General features: G+C 47.9%; 1 protein-coding gene across 1 annotated transcript; it reads left to right on the top strand.

Annotated features, from left to right (window-relative positions):
- Positions 1–9,308: 9,308 nt before the first annotated feature.
- On the top strand, positions 9,309–18,169 carry BTNL10 (butyrophilin like 10; the record flags this gene model as incomplete). Its single annotated transcript, XM_039220272.1, has 6 exons — positions 9,309–9,402; positions 9,621–9,974; positions 10,459–10,740; positions 12,100–12,294; positions 13,018–13,041; positions 17,568–18,169. Coding segments are annotated over exons 1-6 (1,551 nt in total), but the record flags the coding sequence as incomplete, so codon positions are not given.
- Positions 18,170–18,608: the final 439 nt, after the last annotated feature.

Genomic DNA, 18,608 nt, shown 5'->3' with positions numbered 1-18,608 from the left:
AGATAAATAAATAAATGCAAGACACCCTGCCATTCCATTGTTCCTTCTCACTGCCTTCCATAGTTCTGTTTTGGGGGATCCCCCATGTTATTTCCAGGGTTTATAGTGGTGCTTACTAGAGAGACCAGAGAAAGTATGTCTACACCATCGTGTCCAGGCAGGAATGTCTACTGACCCAGGATTCTTCTGAGTCAATAGATAGAGTCTCCAATCTAAGTTGGCTTTGAAGGTCCTCCAACACAGCAGTCATAAATTATACTTCCTAGACCCTTTGTCGTTGTGAACTGTATTTGGCGCCATGGTCTCCCAACTCAGCGCTGTTGATCTTCCACTGCTACATGACCCAGTTACAGCAGCTTCACACAAGTTACACGGAGCTGGAAATAAAGAAACTGTACTCCCTACCTTCATCAAATTATAGCAATGTTAGCACATTACTGACAACACCCCATTTTATTTCACAGGATTGCTAGGGTTCCAAAAATAAATCTCCACTTTCTTTGATGCAGCTTATGAACTATTCAAAAAGCTACATCCCTCACTCCTGTCTCTTGATTCTCTTTCACCACTCAGATTCCACCTGGACTGTTGGCTGGAGCCTAGCTTCCTTCCTCAGCAGCCATGTTCTCCTCACTTACCACTTCGCCTGGATTTTTTCTTTTTTCATGACCTCCTGCCCGGAACTCTCATTCCAATAAGTGACAGGGGTGTATTTTGTATCCACGTTTCACAGGAAGGTATGGAAATTTTTAAACATCACAACACTTAGCTTAAAGCCTCCTAAAAAAATTCCTAAAATTTCAGAAATGATCAAAACTTAGGCCTGCATTTTATTTGCCAGAAACCAATCTTAGAGAGAGCTCAGATTCTTAGAAATGTATGAATATCCCCTCTCACCAGCAAGACCTAGAGGGGACGTGTGGCAGCTGTGCCTTTGTGCTTCTGGCTTGGCTGGATCCCTAGGGGGGAGGCCAAGGGTTAAAACTTCTGAAAGAGAGATTTGCCCCTGAGTTTATATTTCGGGCGACAGGACACAGAGGTACCTGGTTTCCTGCTCTCCAGCTGACCCAGGGTGGAAAGCACTCGTCCCAGGCGACCGCCGGATGAAACTGCTCCTTGCTCGCCAGCTCGACCTGGAAGAGACAGGAGAAGCAGCTTCTGGCTCGATCCCAGTGGGAAGGCAAGAGGCTTGAAACTGCCCTGAGGAACGCGCCTGTGAGTTTATATTTCCGGCAATTTCAATGGAGCGTGCAGACTGAGAACTGGAAACAAGGCCTGGCCTGAGATATAGAGCAGGGCCAACCTTGGCTACACCCCTGGCACAGGGAGTTTACACACCCAAAAAAGGCTACCTCATGAAACAACCAAAGTACACATGGTGGAGAGTCCCAAATACACTACGAGTAGGAAAATAAAATAACCAAGGTCTCAACAAGAGAGACCAAGAGATACCATTCAAAGAACACTTTCTGAATGGACAGGCCCTGGAGAGTCAAAGAGCCTTCTTTGGTAAGCAGCGCTCACAGGTGCAGAGTGCATAACAAGCTTTTAAAACTAACAAGAGATAGAAAGCTAACCAAAATGACAGAAAAAAAGAGCTCTCCTCCAAAGAAATTCCAGGAAGAATTGACAGCTAAAGAACTGCTCAAAACAGATATAAGCAAAAAACTGAACAAGAATTTAGAACAATAGTCATAAAATTAATCACTGGGCTTGAAGGAAGCATGGAAGACATCAGAGAAACTATGGCTACAAACACTACGGAGCTTAAAAATAGTTACGATGAATTAAAAAATCCGATAAATGAAATGCAAAATAAACTGGAGGCGTCCAATGCACACATTGAAGAGGCAGAAAAGAAAATAAGTGATTTAGAAGACACAGTTATAGAAAAAGAAGAAACTGAGAAAAAGAGAGATAAACGGATCCAGGAAAATGAAAGAAGAATCGATCAAATGGAACAACATCCGTATCATAGGAATCCCAGAAGAGGAAGAGAGAGGGAAAGGTGCTGAAGGAGTCCTGGACAAATTATAGCAGAGAACATCCCCATCCTGGGGAAGGAAGTACATGTTGAAATTCAAGAGACACAGAGAACTCCCCTCAGACGTAAATTGAATCGATCGTCTGCACGACATTTCATAGTGAAATGTCAAAATATAGGGACAAAGAGAGAATTTTGAAAGCAGCTAGGGAGAAAAGGGCCCTAACATACAAAGGGAAACCAATCAGTGTGGTGACAGACCTATCTACTGAAACTTGGCAGGCTACAAAGGAATGGCAGGAGATCTTCAATGTGATGAACAGAAAAAAATATGCAGCCAGGAATCCTCTATCCAGCAAGCCTGTCATTCGGAATACAAGGAGAAATCAAAGTCTTTCCAAATAAACAAAAATTTAAAGAACTTGTCACCACTAAACCAGCCCTACAAGAAATCCTGAGAGGGACTCTCTGAGGGAAATGTTGCAAGAAACCCAAGATGCTAAAGACACCACCACAAGCATGAATCCCACAAACGACACAATGATTCTAAATTCATATATTTCAATAAGAACACTGAATGTAAATGGGCTAAATGCCCCAATCAAAAGACATAAGGTAGCAGAAAGGATAAAAGAAAACAAAATCCATCTATTTGCTGTCTACAAGAAACCCATTTTAGACTGGAGGACACCTTCAGATTGAAAGGAAGGGTGTGGAGAAAGATCTATCATGCTACTGGAAGTCAAAAAAAAAAAAAAGCTGGAATAGCCATACTTATATCAGACAAATTGGACTTTAAAATAAAGACAGTAACAAGGGATGAAGAAGGGCATTATATAATAATTAAAGGGTCTATCCATCAGGAAGAGCGAACAATTATAAATGTATATGCACCAAATATGGGAGCACCTAAAAACATAAAACAATTAATCACAAAAAGACACACTCTTATCGATAAGAACGTGCTAATAGCAGGGGATTTTAATACCTCACTTACAGCAATGGACAGATCAAATAGACAGAAAATCAATAAAGACACAATGGACTTAACGACACATGGGACCAGATGCATTTGACAGATATATTTAGAACTCTACATCCTGAGGCTATGGAATTCACTTTCTTCTCTACTGCACATGACACATTGTCCAAGATAGATCACATACTGGGAAATAAAGCAGCCCTCCATAAATATAAAAGAATTGAGATCATACCAAGCGCACTTTAAGACCACAATGCTATGAACTTGAAATCAATCACAGGAAGAAGTCTGGAAAACCCCCCAAAACATGGAGGCTAAAGAAAACCCTACTAAAGAATGAATGGGCCAATTAGGCACTTAGAGAATAAATTTAAAAATATATGGAAACAAATGAAAATGAGAATACAACAATCCAAACTCTATGGGATGCAGCGAAAGCAGTCCTAAGAGGAAAGTACGTTGCACTCTAGGCCTATTTCAAGAAATTAGAAAAAGCACAAGGGCAAAACAGCCCACCTAAAGCAACTAGAAGGAGAGCAATAAGAGCACCCCAAACCCAAAGAAGAAGAGAATAATAAAAATCAGGGCAGAAGTAAACAATATAGAAACCAAAGAAACAGTTGAACAGATCAATGAAACCAAGAGTTGGTTTTTTGAAAAAATAAACAAAATTGATAAGCCTCTAGCCAGGCTTCTCAGAAAGAAAAGAGAGAGCACCCAAACAGACAAAATCATGAATGAAAATAGACTCATGACAAACAACCCCTCAGAAAGACAAGCAATTATCAAGGAATACTATGAAAAACTATATGCCAAAAAAAACTGGACAACTTAGAAAAAATGGACAAATTTCTAAACACACACTCACTACCAAAATTTACTTGGGAAGAGATAGAAAACCTGAATAGACCCATAACAAGTGAGTAAATCGAATCAGTGATCAAAAATCTCCCAACAAATAAGAGCCCTTGGCCAGAAGGCTTCCCTGAGGAATTCTACCAGACTCTTAAAACGGAATTAATACCCATTCTTCTCAAACTATTCCAAAAAATAGAAATCGAAGGAAAACTTCCAGACTCATTTTGGATGCCAGCATCACTTTGATTCCTAAGCCAGACAGAGACTCAGCAAAAAAGGAGAACTACAGGCCAATATCCTTGATGAATACGGATGCAAAAATCTTCAACAAGACACTTGCAAATTGACTCCAACAGCACATAAAAAGAATTATCCACCAAGATCAAGTGGGATTCATTCCTGGGTTACAAGGCTGGTTCAATATTTGCATATCAATCAATGTGATACATCACATCAACAAAAGAAAAGATAAAAATCATATGATCCTGTCAATAGACTCAGAAAAAGCATTTGACAAAATACAGCATCGCTTCTTATTAAAGACCCTCGAGAAAGTCGAGATAGAAGGAACTTACTTAAACATCATAAAAGCCACCTATAAGAAGCTCTCAGCTAATATCGTCCTCAATGGGGAAAAGCTGAGAGCTTTCCCCCTGTGATCAGGAACACGACAGGGATGTCCGCTCTCACCACTCTTGTTTAACATAGTGCTGGAAGTCCTAGCATCAACCATCAGACAATGAAAGGAAATAAAAGGCATCAGAATTGGCAAAGAGGAATTCAAACTTTCACTCTTGGCAGATGACATGATACTCTACATAGAAAACCTGACAGACTCCACCAAAGCCTCCTAGAACTGATCCAAGAATTCAGGAAACTTGCAGGGTAAAAATCAACGTACAGAAATCGGTCGCATTTTTTTTTTTTTACAAATAGTTTATTGTCAAATTAGTTTCCACATAACACTCAGTGCTCATCCCCATAAGTGTCCTCCTCTATGCCCATCCCCCCCTCCCCCCCACATCCATCAGTTCTCAGTTTTTGTCAGCATTCAAGAGTCTCTCATGGTTTGCCTCTCTCCCTTTCCCCCACCATTTCCGCCCTTCTTCTCCCCCTTGTTCCTCCGTCAAGTTCCTCCTAATCCTCCTANTATTTGTCCTTCTCTGCCTGACTTATTTCGCTCAGCATAACACCCTCAAGGTCCATCCATGTTGCTACACATGGCCAGATTTCATTCTTTCTCATTGCCATGTAGTATTCCATGGTATAGATAAACCACATCTTCTTGATCCATTCGTCCGTTGATGGACACTTAGGCTCTTTCCATGTTTTGGCTATTGTGGAGAGTGCTGCTATGAACATTGGGGTCCATGTGCTCCTATGCCTCAGCATTTCTATATCCCTTGGGTAAATTCCTAGCAGTGCTATTGCTGGGCCATAGGGGAGTTCTATTGTTAATTTTTTGAGGAACCTCCACACTGTTTTCCAGAGGGGCTGTACCAGTTTACATTCCCACCAACAGTGTAGGAGGGTGCCCATTTCTCCACATCCTCGCCAGCATCTCGCATTCTCTGATTTGCTCATTTTAGCCACTCTGACTGGTTTTATGTGTTATCTCAGTGTTTTTTTGATTTGTATTTCCCTGATGAGGAGGTATGTTGATCATCTTTTCATGTGTTTGTTGGCCATCTGGATGTCCTCTTTGGAGAGGTGTCTGTTCATACCTTTTGCCCATGTCTTTACTGGGTTGTTTGTGAAACAGGAGTTTTTAAACAGCAGTTGTTTCTGGCCCTTTCACAGCTGCTGTTTGACCTTGGGCTACACGAGACATCCTATTTACTTTGCAGCTGGATTTATCTGTATCTGTCCTCTTAATCTGATTATCAGCTGAGAAGATTTTTGTTTGTTCGTTTTTATTTTCCAGTCCTTGCTGATATCACATCTGACATGCGGAGAGCCGTAGACGGAAGGTGGAGTGTTGGCTGGTCAGGGAGCACAGACGTGCTGCCTTGATGGTGCAGGGAAAGCAGAGAAGGCCCAGGGCCGCTGAGAAAAGGAACTAACACTAGATAAATCAAGAAACGTCAACGAACAATAAACTATTAAAACTGCAGATTGGGAGAAATCCACACAGTATCAGGAGATGAGAAAGAAAGCGTCTCAGGAGTGGCCAGTCTAAGATGGTGACATAGAGGACCTTGAACTCAGCTCTTCCAGGACAGAAGAGTTTACGCCTACTCATACAGCAGTGTCTCTGGAGGAAATGAGCACAGATGGAGAAGTAGGACAGACCGAACCTGGCAGTGCCTGGATTCCACTCCTGCCTCTGGGAACTGCATGGGGAGGGATAACAGGGAAGGGCTGTGTGCAGACCCATCTGTCCAGGACACAGAAACAAAGCCACAGTTTACAATGTAAAGGAACTCACCTTTCATCAGACAGTGGGGGGCTTGCTGTAACTGTCTCTGGGTCCTGTTTCTCCTGCACCTCAGTGAGATCTGGGTCCTATCCCACACCAGGCCCAGATGCTCTGGAGCCCAGAGAAGTATCAGCAGAGCAACTAGGCTGTAAAGGAAGCAGAGTTCTAACTCTGCCATGTAGTGGGGGAGCCACAGGGGAGAGGGGAAGGGAGGAGAGAAGGAGAGAGGGAGAATGAGGGGGGAGACTCAGAGTGGAGGTGGAGGAGAGTTAGGAGGAGGAGGGGGAGGGGAAAAAGAAGAGTGGAGAGGGAAGGGAGGAGAGAGAATAAGGGTATAAGGACAGGGAAGGGAGGAGAGGGAAGTTGGGGGAGAGGGGGAGAGGAGGATAGAGAGAAGGAAAAGGTGGAGGAGGGGATGGGAGGGGAGGGAGTATGGGGAGTATGTGTGGTTATATTTTCTCCTTATACCCACTGCTGACAACCGTCAATCTGACGTCTGTCTGTCTGCATGTATGGGTCCTGGACAGGCCATGCGGGACCCCACAATCTGGGGCCTCCTGTATCTGTCCTTCTACCTTGCACTCAGGGAGCTGGTCCCCATCTGAGGTTCATCTCTGCCCCTGAGGGGTGGTTACTGTCTCCAGTTGCTCTTCCCACTCACATAAAAGGCTGCGGACCATGCACATAACCGGAAAGGACCACTTGTCCACGTGAGCCCACCTTCAGGATTCATTCTCCTAAGCAAGCATCACCACCTGCTTCCATCACCATTGCCAAACCCTAGATGCTCCCTCTAATGTCACATTCCCAGTCCTCCATCCTGACTCAGAAGTACACCCGCACTAGGTTTTAGCTAATGTCATTATCTGCTTAAAGCAATGAAAGGGGAGATGAAAAAGAGTGGCAGACATAACTCTTCATATTTATATATAAGAGGGGAGCCACTTGATTACCAAACAGTTCACTCTACCCAGGGGAACGCAGAGGATGGTTTGGGTTGGAAGCATCAGCTCCTGTGTGAGCACAGACTTTGGGAAGGGGACCCAAACCTTCAGTCCATAACACTCTGCTAAATTCAATTGAACACCCCACCTCCAAGTGGGACAGAAGCTTTCCCTAAACATCTTTACCCTCCCAAAGTCTCCCAGAAAATGTGCAGACTTTTGGGTCAACAGGAGGGAAGAACAGGTAGGGTTCAGTCCAGTGTCTTACTCACAAAAGGGGTAATGGAGTGGAGTGTTCTGAGCCCAGCCCAAGTCAGGTCCCCAACAAAGACAGACTGTGATGGCCCCAGACATGGAGGAGGAGGTGGCCTGAATTCCTGCACAGGAGTCTTAGGAGGAAATGCCAGAATTTGGCCAACTTCAACCTGATGGTGAGAAACTTTCCCAAAGTTACCAGGCCCATCCTGTCCGGGACTGGGGGTGTTTTGATAATGGGGAAACTTTATCTGAGTCCCTCAGCTTCTGACCTTTGCCTGGATCCTCATACTCAAGAGCCAGGACTCCACCTAGGGGCTCCTGGCACTGGCCCAGACAGCAATCTCTCCACGGGCTGCCTTGCTGGGTCTTCCTCTCTCCTCTTATCTCCTGCTACCAGGACCTTGCTCCTCAACACTCAGTGTATTCAGTTCTGTCAACTACACCCCTTAAGAAGCCCTTTGTTTATTTGTTTTTTCTTTTGCAACTGCCAAAAAGGCAGTTGTCATTTTTACAGAAAGTAATAGGATTCTACAGAAGCTGGGGAACACAGCTGCCCACCTCTCCTATCACGGCTTCAAGCTTTGTTCTACAGCCTTCTGGAACTTGCAGAGAAGTCAACTGATACCCTCAAGGCCACCGGAATCTCCCTGGGTAGCCCTACAGCTGCACTATTTGGCAGGGTGAGTACTTTCTACTTTAAAGGGACTCCTCTAGATGTCTGTGTTCTCCACTCATTCCCTATTCTTGAGTGACAGGGAGACCCCAGAGGCCTACACCAAAGGAAGGCAAGCATGGAAGAGAATGAGAGCATGTGCCAGCATACCCCCCGTGCCAATCCTGCAAGGCAGTGCTGGGTGGAATCACCCAAACCAGCACATCTGATTCAGAACACTTGTTCTAGATGCTGAGTTCACCATAAATAATAAAGCTTAGGAGCATGCTGGCCTCAAACCATCTCTGCCCAGAGCCCTTGGGGCTCATGTGGCTTCACCTCCAACAGCAAGTTTCCTTGGACTGTAAGGGGGTCGACCGAGGTACTTCTGGGCTTGGAATCACCTGATCAGGGTGTGGGTTTTCTCCCCCAGCTTGCTGGTGTTCCACAACAGAGCACAGCCAGAGGTCAGGGAATGTTTCTACACAACTAGGTGAGGAGACAGAGCCCGTCCACAGGAGATTGTGTCCGCAGAACTCTGTGGACACATGACCACAAGAGAAACGTCATCCACAAGTAAGTGGACATGAGAGCAGGTGGCCACTGTTGTCTCTCCATCTCTAGGATGAATAACCTGTGCACGAGTAAGAGGGGCCAAGATAGTGAAAAGGGACCTTTCTCTCCTCTTACCATGTTTCCTTCACTCCGTTTAACCTCCTAGTGGTGACTCATCTCTCACCAAGACAGGAGACAGAGAATAAGAAAGAGAGACAGAGACAGAAACTGAGAAAGACAGAGACAGACACACAGAGACAGAGACAAACAGAGATGGAGAGAGACAGAGACAGACACAGGAACACACAAAGATAGAAAGAGAAGGAGACAGAGACAGAAACAGAAACCAAGAGAGACAGAGGCAGAGATGGAGAGATATAGAAACAGAAACAGAGAGACAGAAACAGGAAGGAAGGAAGGAAGGAAGGAAGGAAGGAAGGAAGGAAGGAAGGAAGGAAGACAGAGAAAGAGAGAGAGACAGAAACCAAGAGAGACAGAGACAGAAACAGAGAGACAGATTCAGAACAGAGAGAGAGAGACAGAGAAAGAAACCAAGAGAGACAGATAAACAAAGACTGAGAGACAGACACAGAAAATAACTCCCTCCTGCCCTGTCTCCAATGACCGGAGCTCAGGTCTCTCTGTCCTCAGCAGGCATGGCAAACACACAGGGTCCAGACATTTTTCGACTCAGCGGCTGCATAACCATTGTCTTCTTGCTGCTCCTGTCCTGCAGCCTCTCTGCAAATGGTAGGAGGCTCAACCCACCCTCACCCGTCTTAGGAGGGAACCATGGTATGGACAGGACTGCAGGAGGGGGCTGAGCTGGATCCTAGCAGTCCTTCCCTGGGGACCCTAAGCAGGCTGGCAGGTGGGGAGTGGAGAAGGGAGGAACACTGGGGAATGCGGCTGGGCCCCTGTCTCCTCTCACCTGACCTAACCCATGCTTTCTGTTCTGCCCTCATAAGGGAAAGCTGATTTCTATGTCCTTGGACCTGGCCAACCAGTCCTGGCTGTGGTGGGGGAAAGTGTGGAGTTGCAATGCCGTCTGTCCCTCAATATCAGCGCAGAGCTCATGGAGGTGCGGTGGTACAGGGAGCAGGAGTCCCCAGCTGTGCACCTGCACAAGGGAGGCAGGGATGTGCCTGAAGAGCAGATGAGGCAGTACCAGGGCAGGACGACCTTTATGACTGCCGGGCTGACCCACGGCCGAGCCGCACTGACCGTACACAACATCACCGTGTTCGATAACGGGACCTTCCACTGCAAGTTCAAAGATGATGTGGTGTCTGAGAACACCACACTGTGGCTGAGGGTGGCAGGTGAGGGTTGCCACTGGGGCCCCTGACCTTCTGGTCTCCCCTAGAGCTTCTCCCCCAGCTGCAGATCGTCCCATGATGGCACAAGCCTGAGCATGTCCCACAGCATGTGCTAATGCACCAGAACAGGCAGGTTCTGGACACCTGTCTCGTTTTCTAAGCCTGCTTCTCTCTGTTATCCCCACTGACCCAGAAAGAGGAGAGTCGAGGGAGGGAGGGAAAGACAGAGGCAGAGAGAAACACAGAGAGACATGGAGAGGAAAAGACACTGATTTTGCCATACAGGAAAGGTATTTGATCTTTCTGGGCCTCTTCTGTATTGTCCTGTGCTTTCTGGCAAGAGGGTAACATATATAGCATATAAATATTACACAGAGTAGGTAGTCCGTGAAAAACCTCAATACCTGCTGGAAATTCTCTGGATCTGTACTTTTCCGTCAGGAGTGGTAATGGTTGCAGAGGCTGGAAAGGCTGTTTCTTCTCACAGGGCTGGGCTCTGAGCCCAGAATCCAAGTGCGAGCTGGCCGGGGTGAAGGTATCAGGGCAGAGTGCACCTCGGAGGGCTGGTACCCAGAGCCCCAGGTGGAGTGGAGAGACTTCAGGGGACAGGCCGTATCTTCCATGACCAACCTCACAGTGTCGCCAACAACGGGCCTCTTTGCAGTGGTGTCCAACGTGACCGTCCAGGACAGGGACGTGGGGGGCCTCTTTTGCTCCATCTCCAGCCCCCTCCTCCAAGAGTGGAAGGAGGCCAAGAGCCAACTTCCCGGTGAGTGGTCTGCTCCATTCAAGCCCCAAGAGCTCTGAGCATCCCAGACAGTAAGTTGTTAATATCCAATACCTCACATAGTTCCTTGTGATCTGAACTTGTAAGCTCTATTCTCTCCCAGCTTCCAAATACACAACCCAGTAGTTAACTACAGTTTCCATGCTGTATGACACCTCCCTGGGGGTTATTTATTTTATAACTGGAAGTTTGTGCCTTTTGACCCTCCTCACCCTTTACATCCCCCACCTCTCACCTCTGGAAACCACCAATCTGTTCTCTGCATCTATGAACTGGGCTTCCTGGTTTTCTGGAGGTCTGGGGAGGTGTTTTGTTTCATTTTATATTTCACTTATCCATGAGATCCTGCATATTTGTCCCTGTCCGACTAACTTCAATTAGCAAAGCCCTCAAGGTGCATCCATATTGTTGCAAATGCCTGGATTCCCTTCTTGTTTATAGCTGAATAGCATCCCATTGTTTAAATATACTCTTTTCTTTATCCATTCATCCATCAGTGGACACTTGGGCTCATTCCATATCTTGGCTATCGTAAAATAATACTGCCATAAATGTAGGGGTGCATTAGCTTTTTTAGTTAATATTTTTACTTTCTTTGGATAAATACCCAGAAGTGGGATTGATGGATCAGGTGGTAGTTCTATTTTTATGTGTTTGAGGAGCGTCCAACGTGCTCTCCACAGTGGCTGTACGGATAGCTCCCTTCTACTAACACTAAACAGTATTCCGTGGTCTGGATACCCCACAGTCTGTTTATGCATCCACCTTCCAAAGGACATCTCGGGGGCTTCCAGTTTCACTCTGTATAAAAATTTCCTTCTAGACAGATACCATATGTTTGCACATATAGGAGGATTAGGAGGAACTTAACTGAGGAACAAAGGGGAGAAGAAGAGGGGAAATGGTGGGGAAAGGGAGAGAGGCAAACCATGAGAGACTCTTGAATGCTGACAAAACTGAGGACTGATGGATGTGGGGGGGGTGGTCATGGAGAAGGGCACTTGTGGGGATGAACACTGGGTGTTATGTGGAAACCAATTTGACAATAAACTATTTGTAAAAAAATTAAAAATAAAATAAATTTCCTTCTAAACAACCTCAATCTTCCAGAAAATTTGCAAGAATTGTACACAGAATGCAGACCTACCCAGTATTTAACGTTCTGCCAGTGTCTACCATCTCTCTCCTGTATGTTTGTCCAGATCTGTCTGTACAAACACACACATATATTTTCCAGGTCATGGCAGGTTAGTTCACAAGCACCTGCCCCCAGATCCATGAACCCCATGGTGTTCCTAAGAACACAGGGACTCTCTCACCCTGGTATTCCCACTTCCCCAGTCTCTGTTTTAGCTCAGATATCCAGAAGTTTCCCATCAATGGTGTGGAGGACAGTGCTGCCTGTGATCCTAACTGTGGTGGGGCTTGTAGCAACTGGAGCCACCTGTCTTTTCTGGAAATGTCAGAGGGACAGGAATAGAGTGCAACAGGAAGAAGAGAAACTGTGCAGAGAAGAGGAGGAGCAGCTGTCCCAAGGTAAGCAGCCCCCAGCAGGACAGACGTGCCCCTTCCAGCTGGAGCACTCCTGTGAGCCCAGCATGAAGGCTTTCCTGGGCCTCTTGGTGCACGCTCAAGCACAGGAGAAATGGGAGAGACCTGCCCAGGCCCCAGCTCAGGGAGTGCCCACCTACCACGTGCCCAGTGAGATCCTCCAGCCCTAAGAGGTGCTCAGCGGCTCTTCATTGGGTGACTTTGGGAAGGCTGGCAGCTTTCCTCTGTGGAGACAGCTGTGAGCTTGGACCTGAGAGTGTCTATTGGTCGGGGATGATGGGAGCATTCTGAAAGTGCTCAATCAACAAACACAGCAGCAGCGTGTCTGTCACCTGAGAGGATCTTGCTGTGAGCGTGGGGGTCTCACTGTATGGATTATTCCACTCACCCATCCTCTTCCCTCCCTGCCTCCTGTGACCTTGCCCATAGCCGTCAAACCCCGACCTGGGGATCAGAGCAGAGATGTCTCTTTATAACAGATGTGGGAAGGCTGGGCCATCAGGCTACGCCCCACAAAACCTTTTCCTAGGAATAATTTGACCTGGATTATTGTTTTTCAGGCACATAAGAAGAGATATTTGCTCTTTCTTGACAAAGTCCACACCAGAGCTTTTTAAGTCCTGTTTGACTCAGCTTCACAGAACATGAGCTTTCCCCCCATTTGTTCAGTGAAATCCTACCGTTTCACATCTTTCTATTTCATTGCAGGCTGGCCAGAGGATGTCATCTACGGTGAGGACTATACTGGGGGTTGGAAGCGTCTGCTCCCCGCCTGTGCTTTTATTTGTGCACATGTGTGTGCATGTGTGGGGATGTTGTGTGTGTGTTCTACATCTCTGCCCATGTGTTTGTGTACTGGATGCATGTACGTGCATGTGTGCTCATGTGTGCATACTATGCACATGCACTCATTTCTGCTTGTATGTACACTGTGTGTTTGTGTTTGCATATGTACTCATGTGTGTGTGCACATGTGCATACGTGTGTGAGCCATTCTATCTCAGAGTGCAGAAATGATGTGTTAAATCCTGTGCTAAATGCTGCTCCCATGGCTGTAAATACCAAGTGTTAGCTGCCTGAGAGACCTTAGCTCCTATTTATTACTGGAAGGACAAACAGGCTGCAGAGCCTAGGCAGTGAGAGAGCCAGCTCTTCTGTGTCACTGCCATTGTGGGGACACTGTTACCACAGAGGTGCAGGGCCAGTGATTGTCTCCCCCAGGGCACCATCTAGAGGGGGAGCATGGGTGTAAGCGGTGGGACTGGCTGTGGAGAGGGCCTCCCAGGGCAGGATGGGCAGAACTGCTGGCCAGGAGACAGCAAATGAGAGCCATCAGGGGTTCTGGAGACACCTTCCCAGCACAGCTGCTTGGTGAGAGCCCAGGAGAAAACAAAAAGAAGCTGACCTCTATCCATTATTTCACTTATGATTATAACCAGATGCCTCCTGTGCCAGCAACTGGAATCTTTCAGTGAATGAAACAGCTCTCTCCTGTCCTCATGGGGCATAGAATCTATGTGTGGATGTGAGCACAAGTCAGTGGGTTTTGTGACTGTAACTGGAATAACGATGACAGGGAAGAATGGAAATACAATGAGGTAGTCAAGGAGCATGTTCACATGGGATGTCCAGGCCCGTGGGGATGGTGAGGTGGCAACATCTAAATGAAGGGATGGGTGATGGCAGGACCACAGCCATGTGAGGAGGGGTGGACCCTCCCCTCTGGAAGAGAGAGTGGGGTCACTGGGTGTGCAGAAGAGGGACCAACAGAATGAGAAAGCTCACGTGTGCCCGGGCCTGCAGAGCCTGGGAGGCTGAGGTGGAGGCCTAGATTTCACATGAAGCACCATGCAAAATGAGTGAGGGCATGTAAGCAGGGGAGAGCCATTGATGGAGGAGAGGATACAGCCCTGAGATGGGTCCTGGGGCCACAATAGCAGAGTCCAGAAGGGGCAAGGCAGAGGGGGCAGCCCAAGGTTCCCCTTGGCCACATGAGTCTCTGGCCCTTGTGGCTCCATCTAACAGAAGGCTTGGGGGCAAAACAAGACAGACTCGGGACAAAGCAGTGAAAATCACCTTAGACCTCATAAGATTGAGAAGTTCTCTGACATCCAGGGTGGATGTCAGCTAAGTCGTTGGCTATGTGAGTCTGGAGCTCCCAGGAGAAATTGGGACTGCAGATAGGAATTGGGGTCCATGGGATTTATCTGGAATGTAAAACCAGAAAACTGAACCAGTAAGTGCTCCATTTTCACTATACCTAAAACTGTTCTTTAAAAATTTGTCTTTGAGAAAGAAATAAGAATTTTAATAATGAATGATACAGGGTAAAGAAGAAAGATCCAAGATCTAGCATTGGAGAACTCTGATATTTGAAGGTCTGTTAGAGCAGGGCTGTGGGAGGCCAGGGGACATGTCACCATGGAAATACGCAGGGGCAGTGTGTTGAGGGAGTGGCCAGTCCCCTTCCATGCAGCTGAGAAGTGGAGTCAGGTGACACTGGGAAAATGACTCAGAAAAACTGGCAAGTGTGGTCCACAGAGAGGCATCCCCTATGGAGAGAAGTGGGAGGGAGGGCTCAAAATTATTGGCTGTGTGGTTGAGGTAAGACTTGGTGAGCGGGGAATGGGAAGGTTCTGTTTGTGTTTGCTGTGGTTCACTGTGAGGTCCATGGTAGGAGAGCCTGTCTGTTGTCTAAAAGGGACAATGTGTTGTGAAGAAGCCTGGAGCCTGAAGGGAGGAAAGAAACCAGTGAGAGAACGGCTTTGCAGGGAGATAATCTGCAGCGGTGGATAGAGTGGAGCACAGGTATACAGTGGCGGCCAGCTGGGTGTGGTGTGCAAGGGTCCAGCCCACACATGATTGGACAGCACAGGAGAAGATCCACAACCAGATGTGGGTGTGTGCAAGAGTAGTCAGTGCACAAGGGCACAGGCTGAGCTCCAAGGACAGGTGTGTTGTGGTGCGCAAGAAGTCATTATTGAACAGTTTTGTGTCAATGTCAATTTTAGTGTTTAGCCTATTACTGTGGGTTATATGAGATGTTACCATGGGAATATTGTTCATGGTATCTTGCAACCACTTTAAGTCTTCAACTGTGTGGGTTTGTAAAATTTTTTTAACATTTATGTATTTATTTTAATTTTTTAACGTTTTTTTCTTTTTTTAAATTTTAAATAGTTTATTGCCAAGTTGGTTTCCATATAACACCCAGTGCTCATCCCCACAAGTGCCCTCCTAATATTTTTTTAAAATTTATTTCTGAGAGAGAGAGAGAGAGAGAGAGAGAGAGAGAGAGAGACAGCGTGAGCAGGGGAGGGTCAGAGAGAGAGGAAGACACAGAATCCGAAACAGGCTCCAGGCTCTGAGCTAGCTGTCAGCACAGAGCCCAACGCGGGGCTCAAACCCACAAACCATAAGATCATGACCTAAGCCAAAGTCAGACCCTTAACCGACCAAGCCACTCAGGCGCCCCAACATTTATTTATTTTTGAGAGCAACAGAGAATGATCTGAGGAGGGGCAGAGAGAGAGGGGGACACAGAATCCAAAGCAGGCTCCAGGCTCCGAGCTGTCATCACAATGCCTGATACAGGGCTTGAACCAACGAACCATGAATCAACCTGTGCCCAAGTGAGACACTTAACCGACTGAGCCACCCAGGCTCCCCTATGTCTCCAACTGTGTCTTAAGGTGAATATTTTCTAACGATGAGGGAATTTGGAGTAGAAGGAGCCAGGCTCATTGTTCAGCTAGTGAGTCCGTGCTTGGCCATCATAGAGATGGAACGTGGGTGGGCTCCATCTGCATGGCCCCGACTCTACAGGGAAAGGGTTTGCATGGGGCACAGGGTGCAGAATTCAGGAAGCAGCAATGAGAAATCAGGGGGAACACGTAATCTTTGCTGGAAAGTGAAAGGGAGCAGGGTTCCATCCAGAAGGAGGTGGAGGCCAGGGAGAAAGCTGGGGCTCAGATAGGAGGAGAGCGTGTGTGTTGTCCAGCTGACAGTGATAGAAGGTCGTGAAACACGAGTGTTGGGGAATCGTGTGCAGACCCAAGCCAAGAGCAGCACGGCTGCTGAATGGCGAGGGTGGACACCGGCCATGAGGTTTCTGTTGTTGTGAAGGTGCCTGCTCTGGCAGCTGGGCACCGGGATGATCCACACACAGCCTCTCCGCCTCTTGTATGGAATCCAAGTGTAGACAGACCCTCCCCTGGGGGATCCCCTGGGGCCTGAGGGCCCAGAGAGGGATGTCGGGGCAGGAGAGAAGGGCTCTGTTTTGGAAGGTGTTCATCTCAGTTTGTGGAGCTGCTAAGCTGCCTCTTGGGGTTTTCCAGATGGGACCCTTCAGTGGTCGACCCCAGAGTTGTCCCATGTCATCAGTGCACCTGAGACCTCATCCCATGTCCCCAAGTCTTCATGTATCCTCCTATGTCTCTCTATCTCTGTCTCTCTTTCTCCCTGTGTCTTTCTGTGTGTCTACATTCCTCTGCCTCTGTCTCCCTCTATCTCTCTGCCTGTGTCTCCCTGTGTCCATCTCTCTTTGCTCTCCTTGCTCTCTGTCTCTGTCTCTGTTTCTCTCCTTGCTTCTCTCTGTCTATCTCTCTCCCTGTATCTATCTATGTCTCTCTGTCTCTCCCTCATACGCACATGCACACACACAACACACACACTGGCACATATGTACACAGCACATGCACACCCATCCTGACACACAGAGCCCTGAGAGGCATGCAGACCTCTGAGTCTGTCTTTCTGTGCCCTTCTTTGTCTTTGTCTCTCTGCCTGTGTCTCCCTGTATCTATCTATCTCTCCTTGCTCTCTTTGTCTCTCTCTCCTTGCTTCTCTCTGTGTCTGTTTCTCTATCTCTCTCCCTATGTCTATCTCTGTCTCTCCCCGTCTCTCTCTCTCTCGCACACACACAACACATATGCTACACACACATATGCGCATGCACGCGCGCGCGCGCGCACACACACACACACACACACACACACACACACACTGTGACACTCAGAGCCCTGGGAGGCATGCACCACCCCATGTGCCAGCCTGCCCCTTCATAGGAATTCCCCCTGACTCTCCTTGATTCCCCCTGGAGCTCCCTCAGCTGCTCTGGGATGGTCAGTTTGCACAGGATCCTCAACAGAGAACGGGAACACACAGGGACTCCCAGGAAGGCTGTGGGTCCACCTTCATGCAGGAGTGCAGGTAAGGGACCCCCACCCCCAAACCCAATCCTCTCCTCTTCCCCGCAGTGAGCCCATCCCTGGACCCAGACACTGCAAGCCCCAAGCTTGTTCTTTCTGAGGACAGGAAGACTGTGAGGCGACTGCTCTTTGAACAGGAGCAGCTCGACACCCCCGGCAGATTCAACCTGGACCCCTGTGTGCTGGGCCGGGAGCAGTTCTCGGCTGGGAGGTATTACTGGGAGATCCAGGTGGGACGCAGGAAGGCCTGGAACTTGGGCGTGTGTCTGGAGAGCTTGGATCGGAAGGGAAGGATCCCCAAGGCACCCCAGCATGGGCTCTGGGCCCTGGAGCTATATAGGAAGGCATTCTGGGCGCTTGCCTTCCCGAGGGTTCGCCTGCACCCTTCGGAGCCCCTGCAGCGGGTGGGCATTTTCCTGGACTGTGATGCAGGCAGTATCTCCTTCTACAGCGTAGACAATGGATCCCTCATCTACGCGTTCTCTGGACTCTCCTTCTCAGCACCCTTAAGGCCATTCTTCTGCCTCTGGACACACGACCCCAGTCCCCTGACCATCTGCTCAGAAAGCCAGCCCACAGAGTCCTTGGGGTCGCCTCAGGGTGGGGGACAGAACAGGGAGACCAGCAAGACCCATGATCTCTCTGTTCCAGTGGGTCACAGATTTGGGGGACACGTATCCATTCATCGATTCTAGATCCCAGCTAGACCACATACAAGGGTGCACCTTTCTCGGGGCGCCTGGGTGGCTTAGTCGGTTAAGCGTCCGACTTTCGCTTAGGTCATGATCTCGCGGTTCGTGGGTTCGAGCCCCGCGTCGGGCTCTGTGCTGACTGCCAGCTCAGAGCCTGGAGCCTGTTCAGTCTGTGTCTCCCTCTCTCTCTGACCCTCCCCTGCTCACGCTGCCTCTCTCTCTCTCCCCTAGAAATAAATAAAACATTTTAAAAAAAGGGGGGGTGCACCTTTCTGAATGATCCTGTTTTATCTTCATTTTCCTTCCCCTCCAGTTCACATGTTGAAGCCCCAATCCCCAGGGCCTCAGAACAGGGCTGCATTTGGAGATGGAGTCTTTACAGAGGTGGTTCAGGTAA

This window comes from Hyaena hyaena, unplaced genomic scaffold (assembly GCF_003009895.1).
Source record: "Hyaena hyaena isolate Hyena2069 unplaced genomic scaffold, ASM300989v1 scaffold_879, whole genome shotgun sequence".
NCBI lineage: Eukaryota > Metazoa > Chordata > Mammalia > Carnivora > Hyaenidae > Hyaena > Hyaena hyaena.
This window is presented reverse-complemented; position numbering and strand designations above follow the sequence as displayed.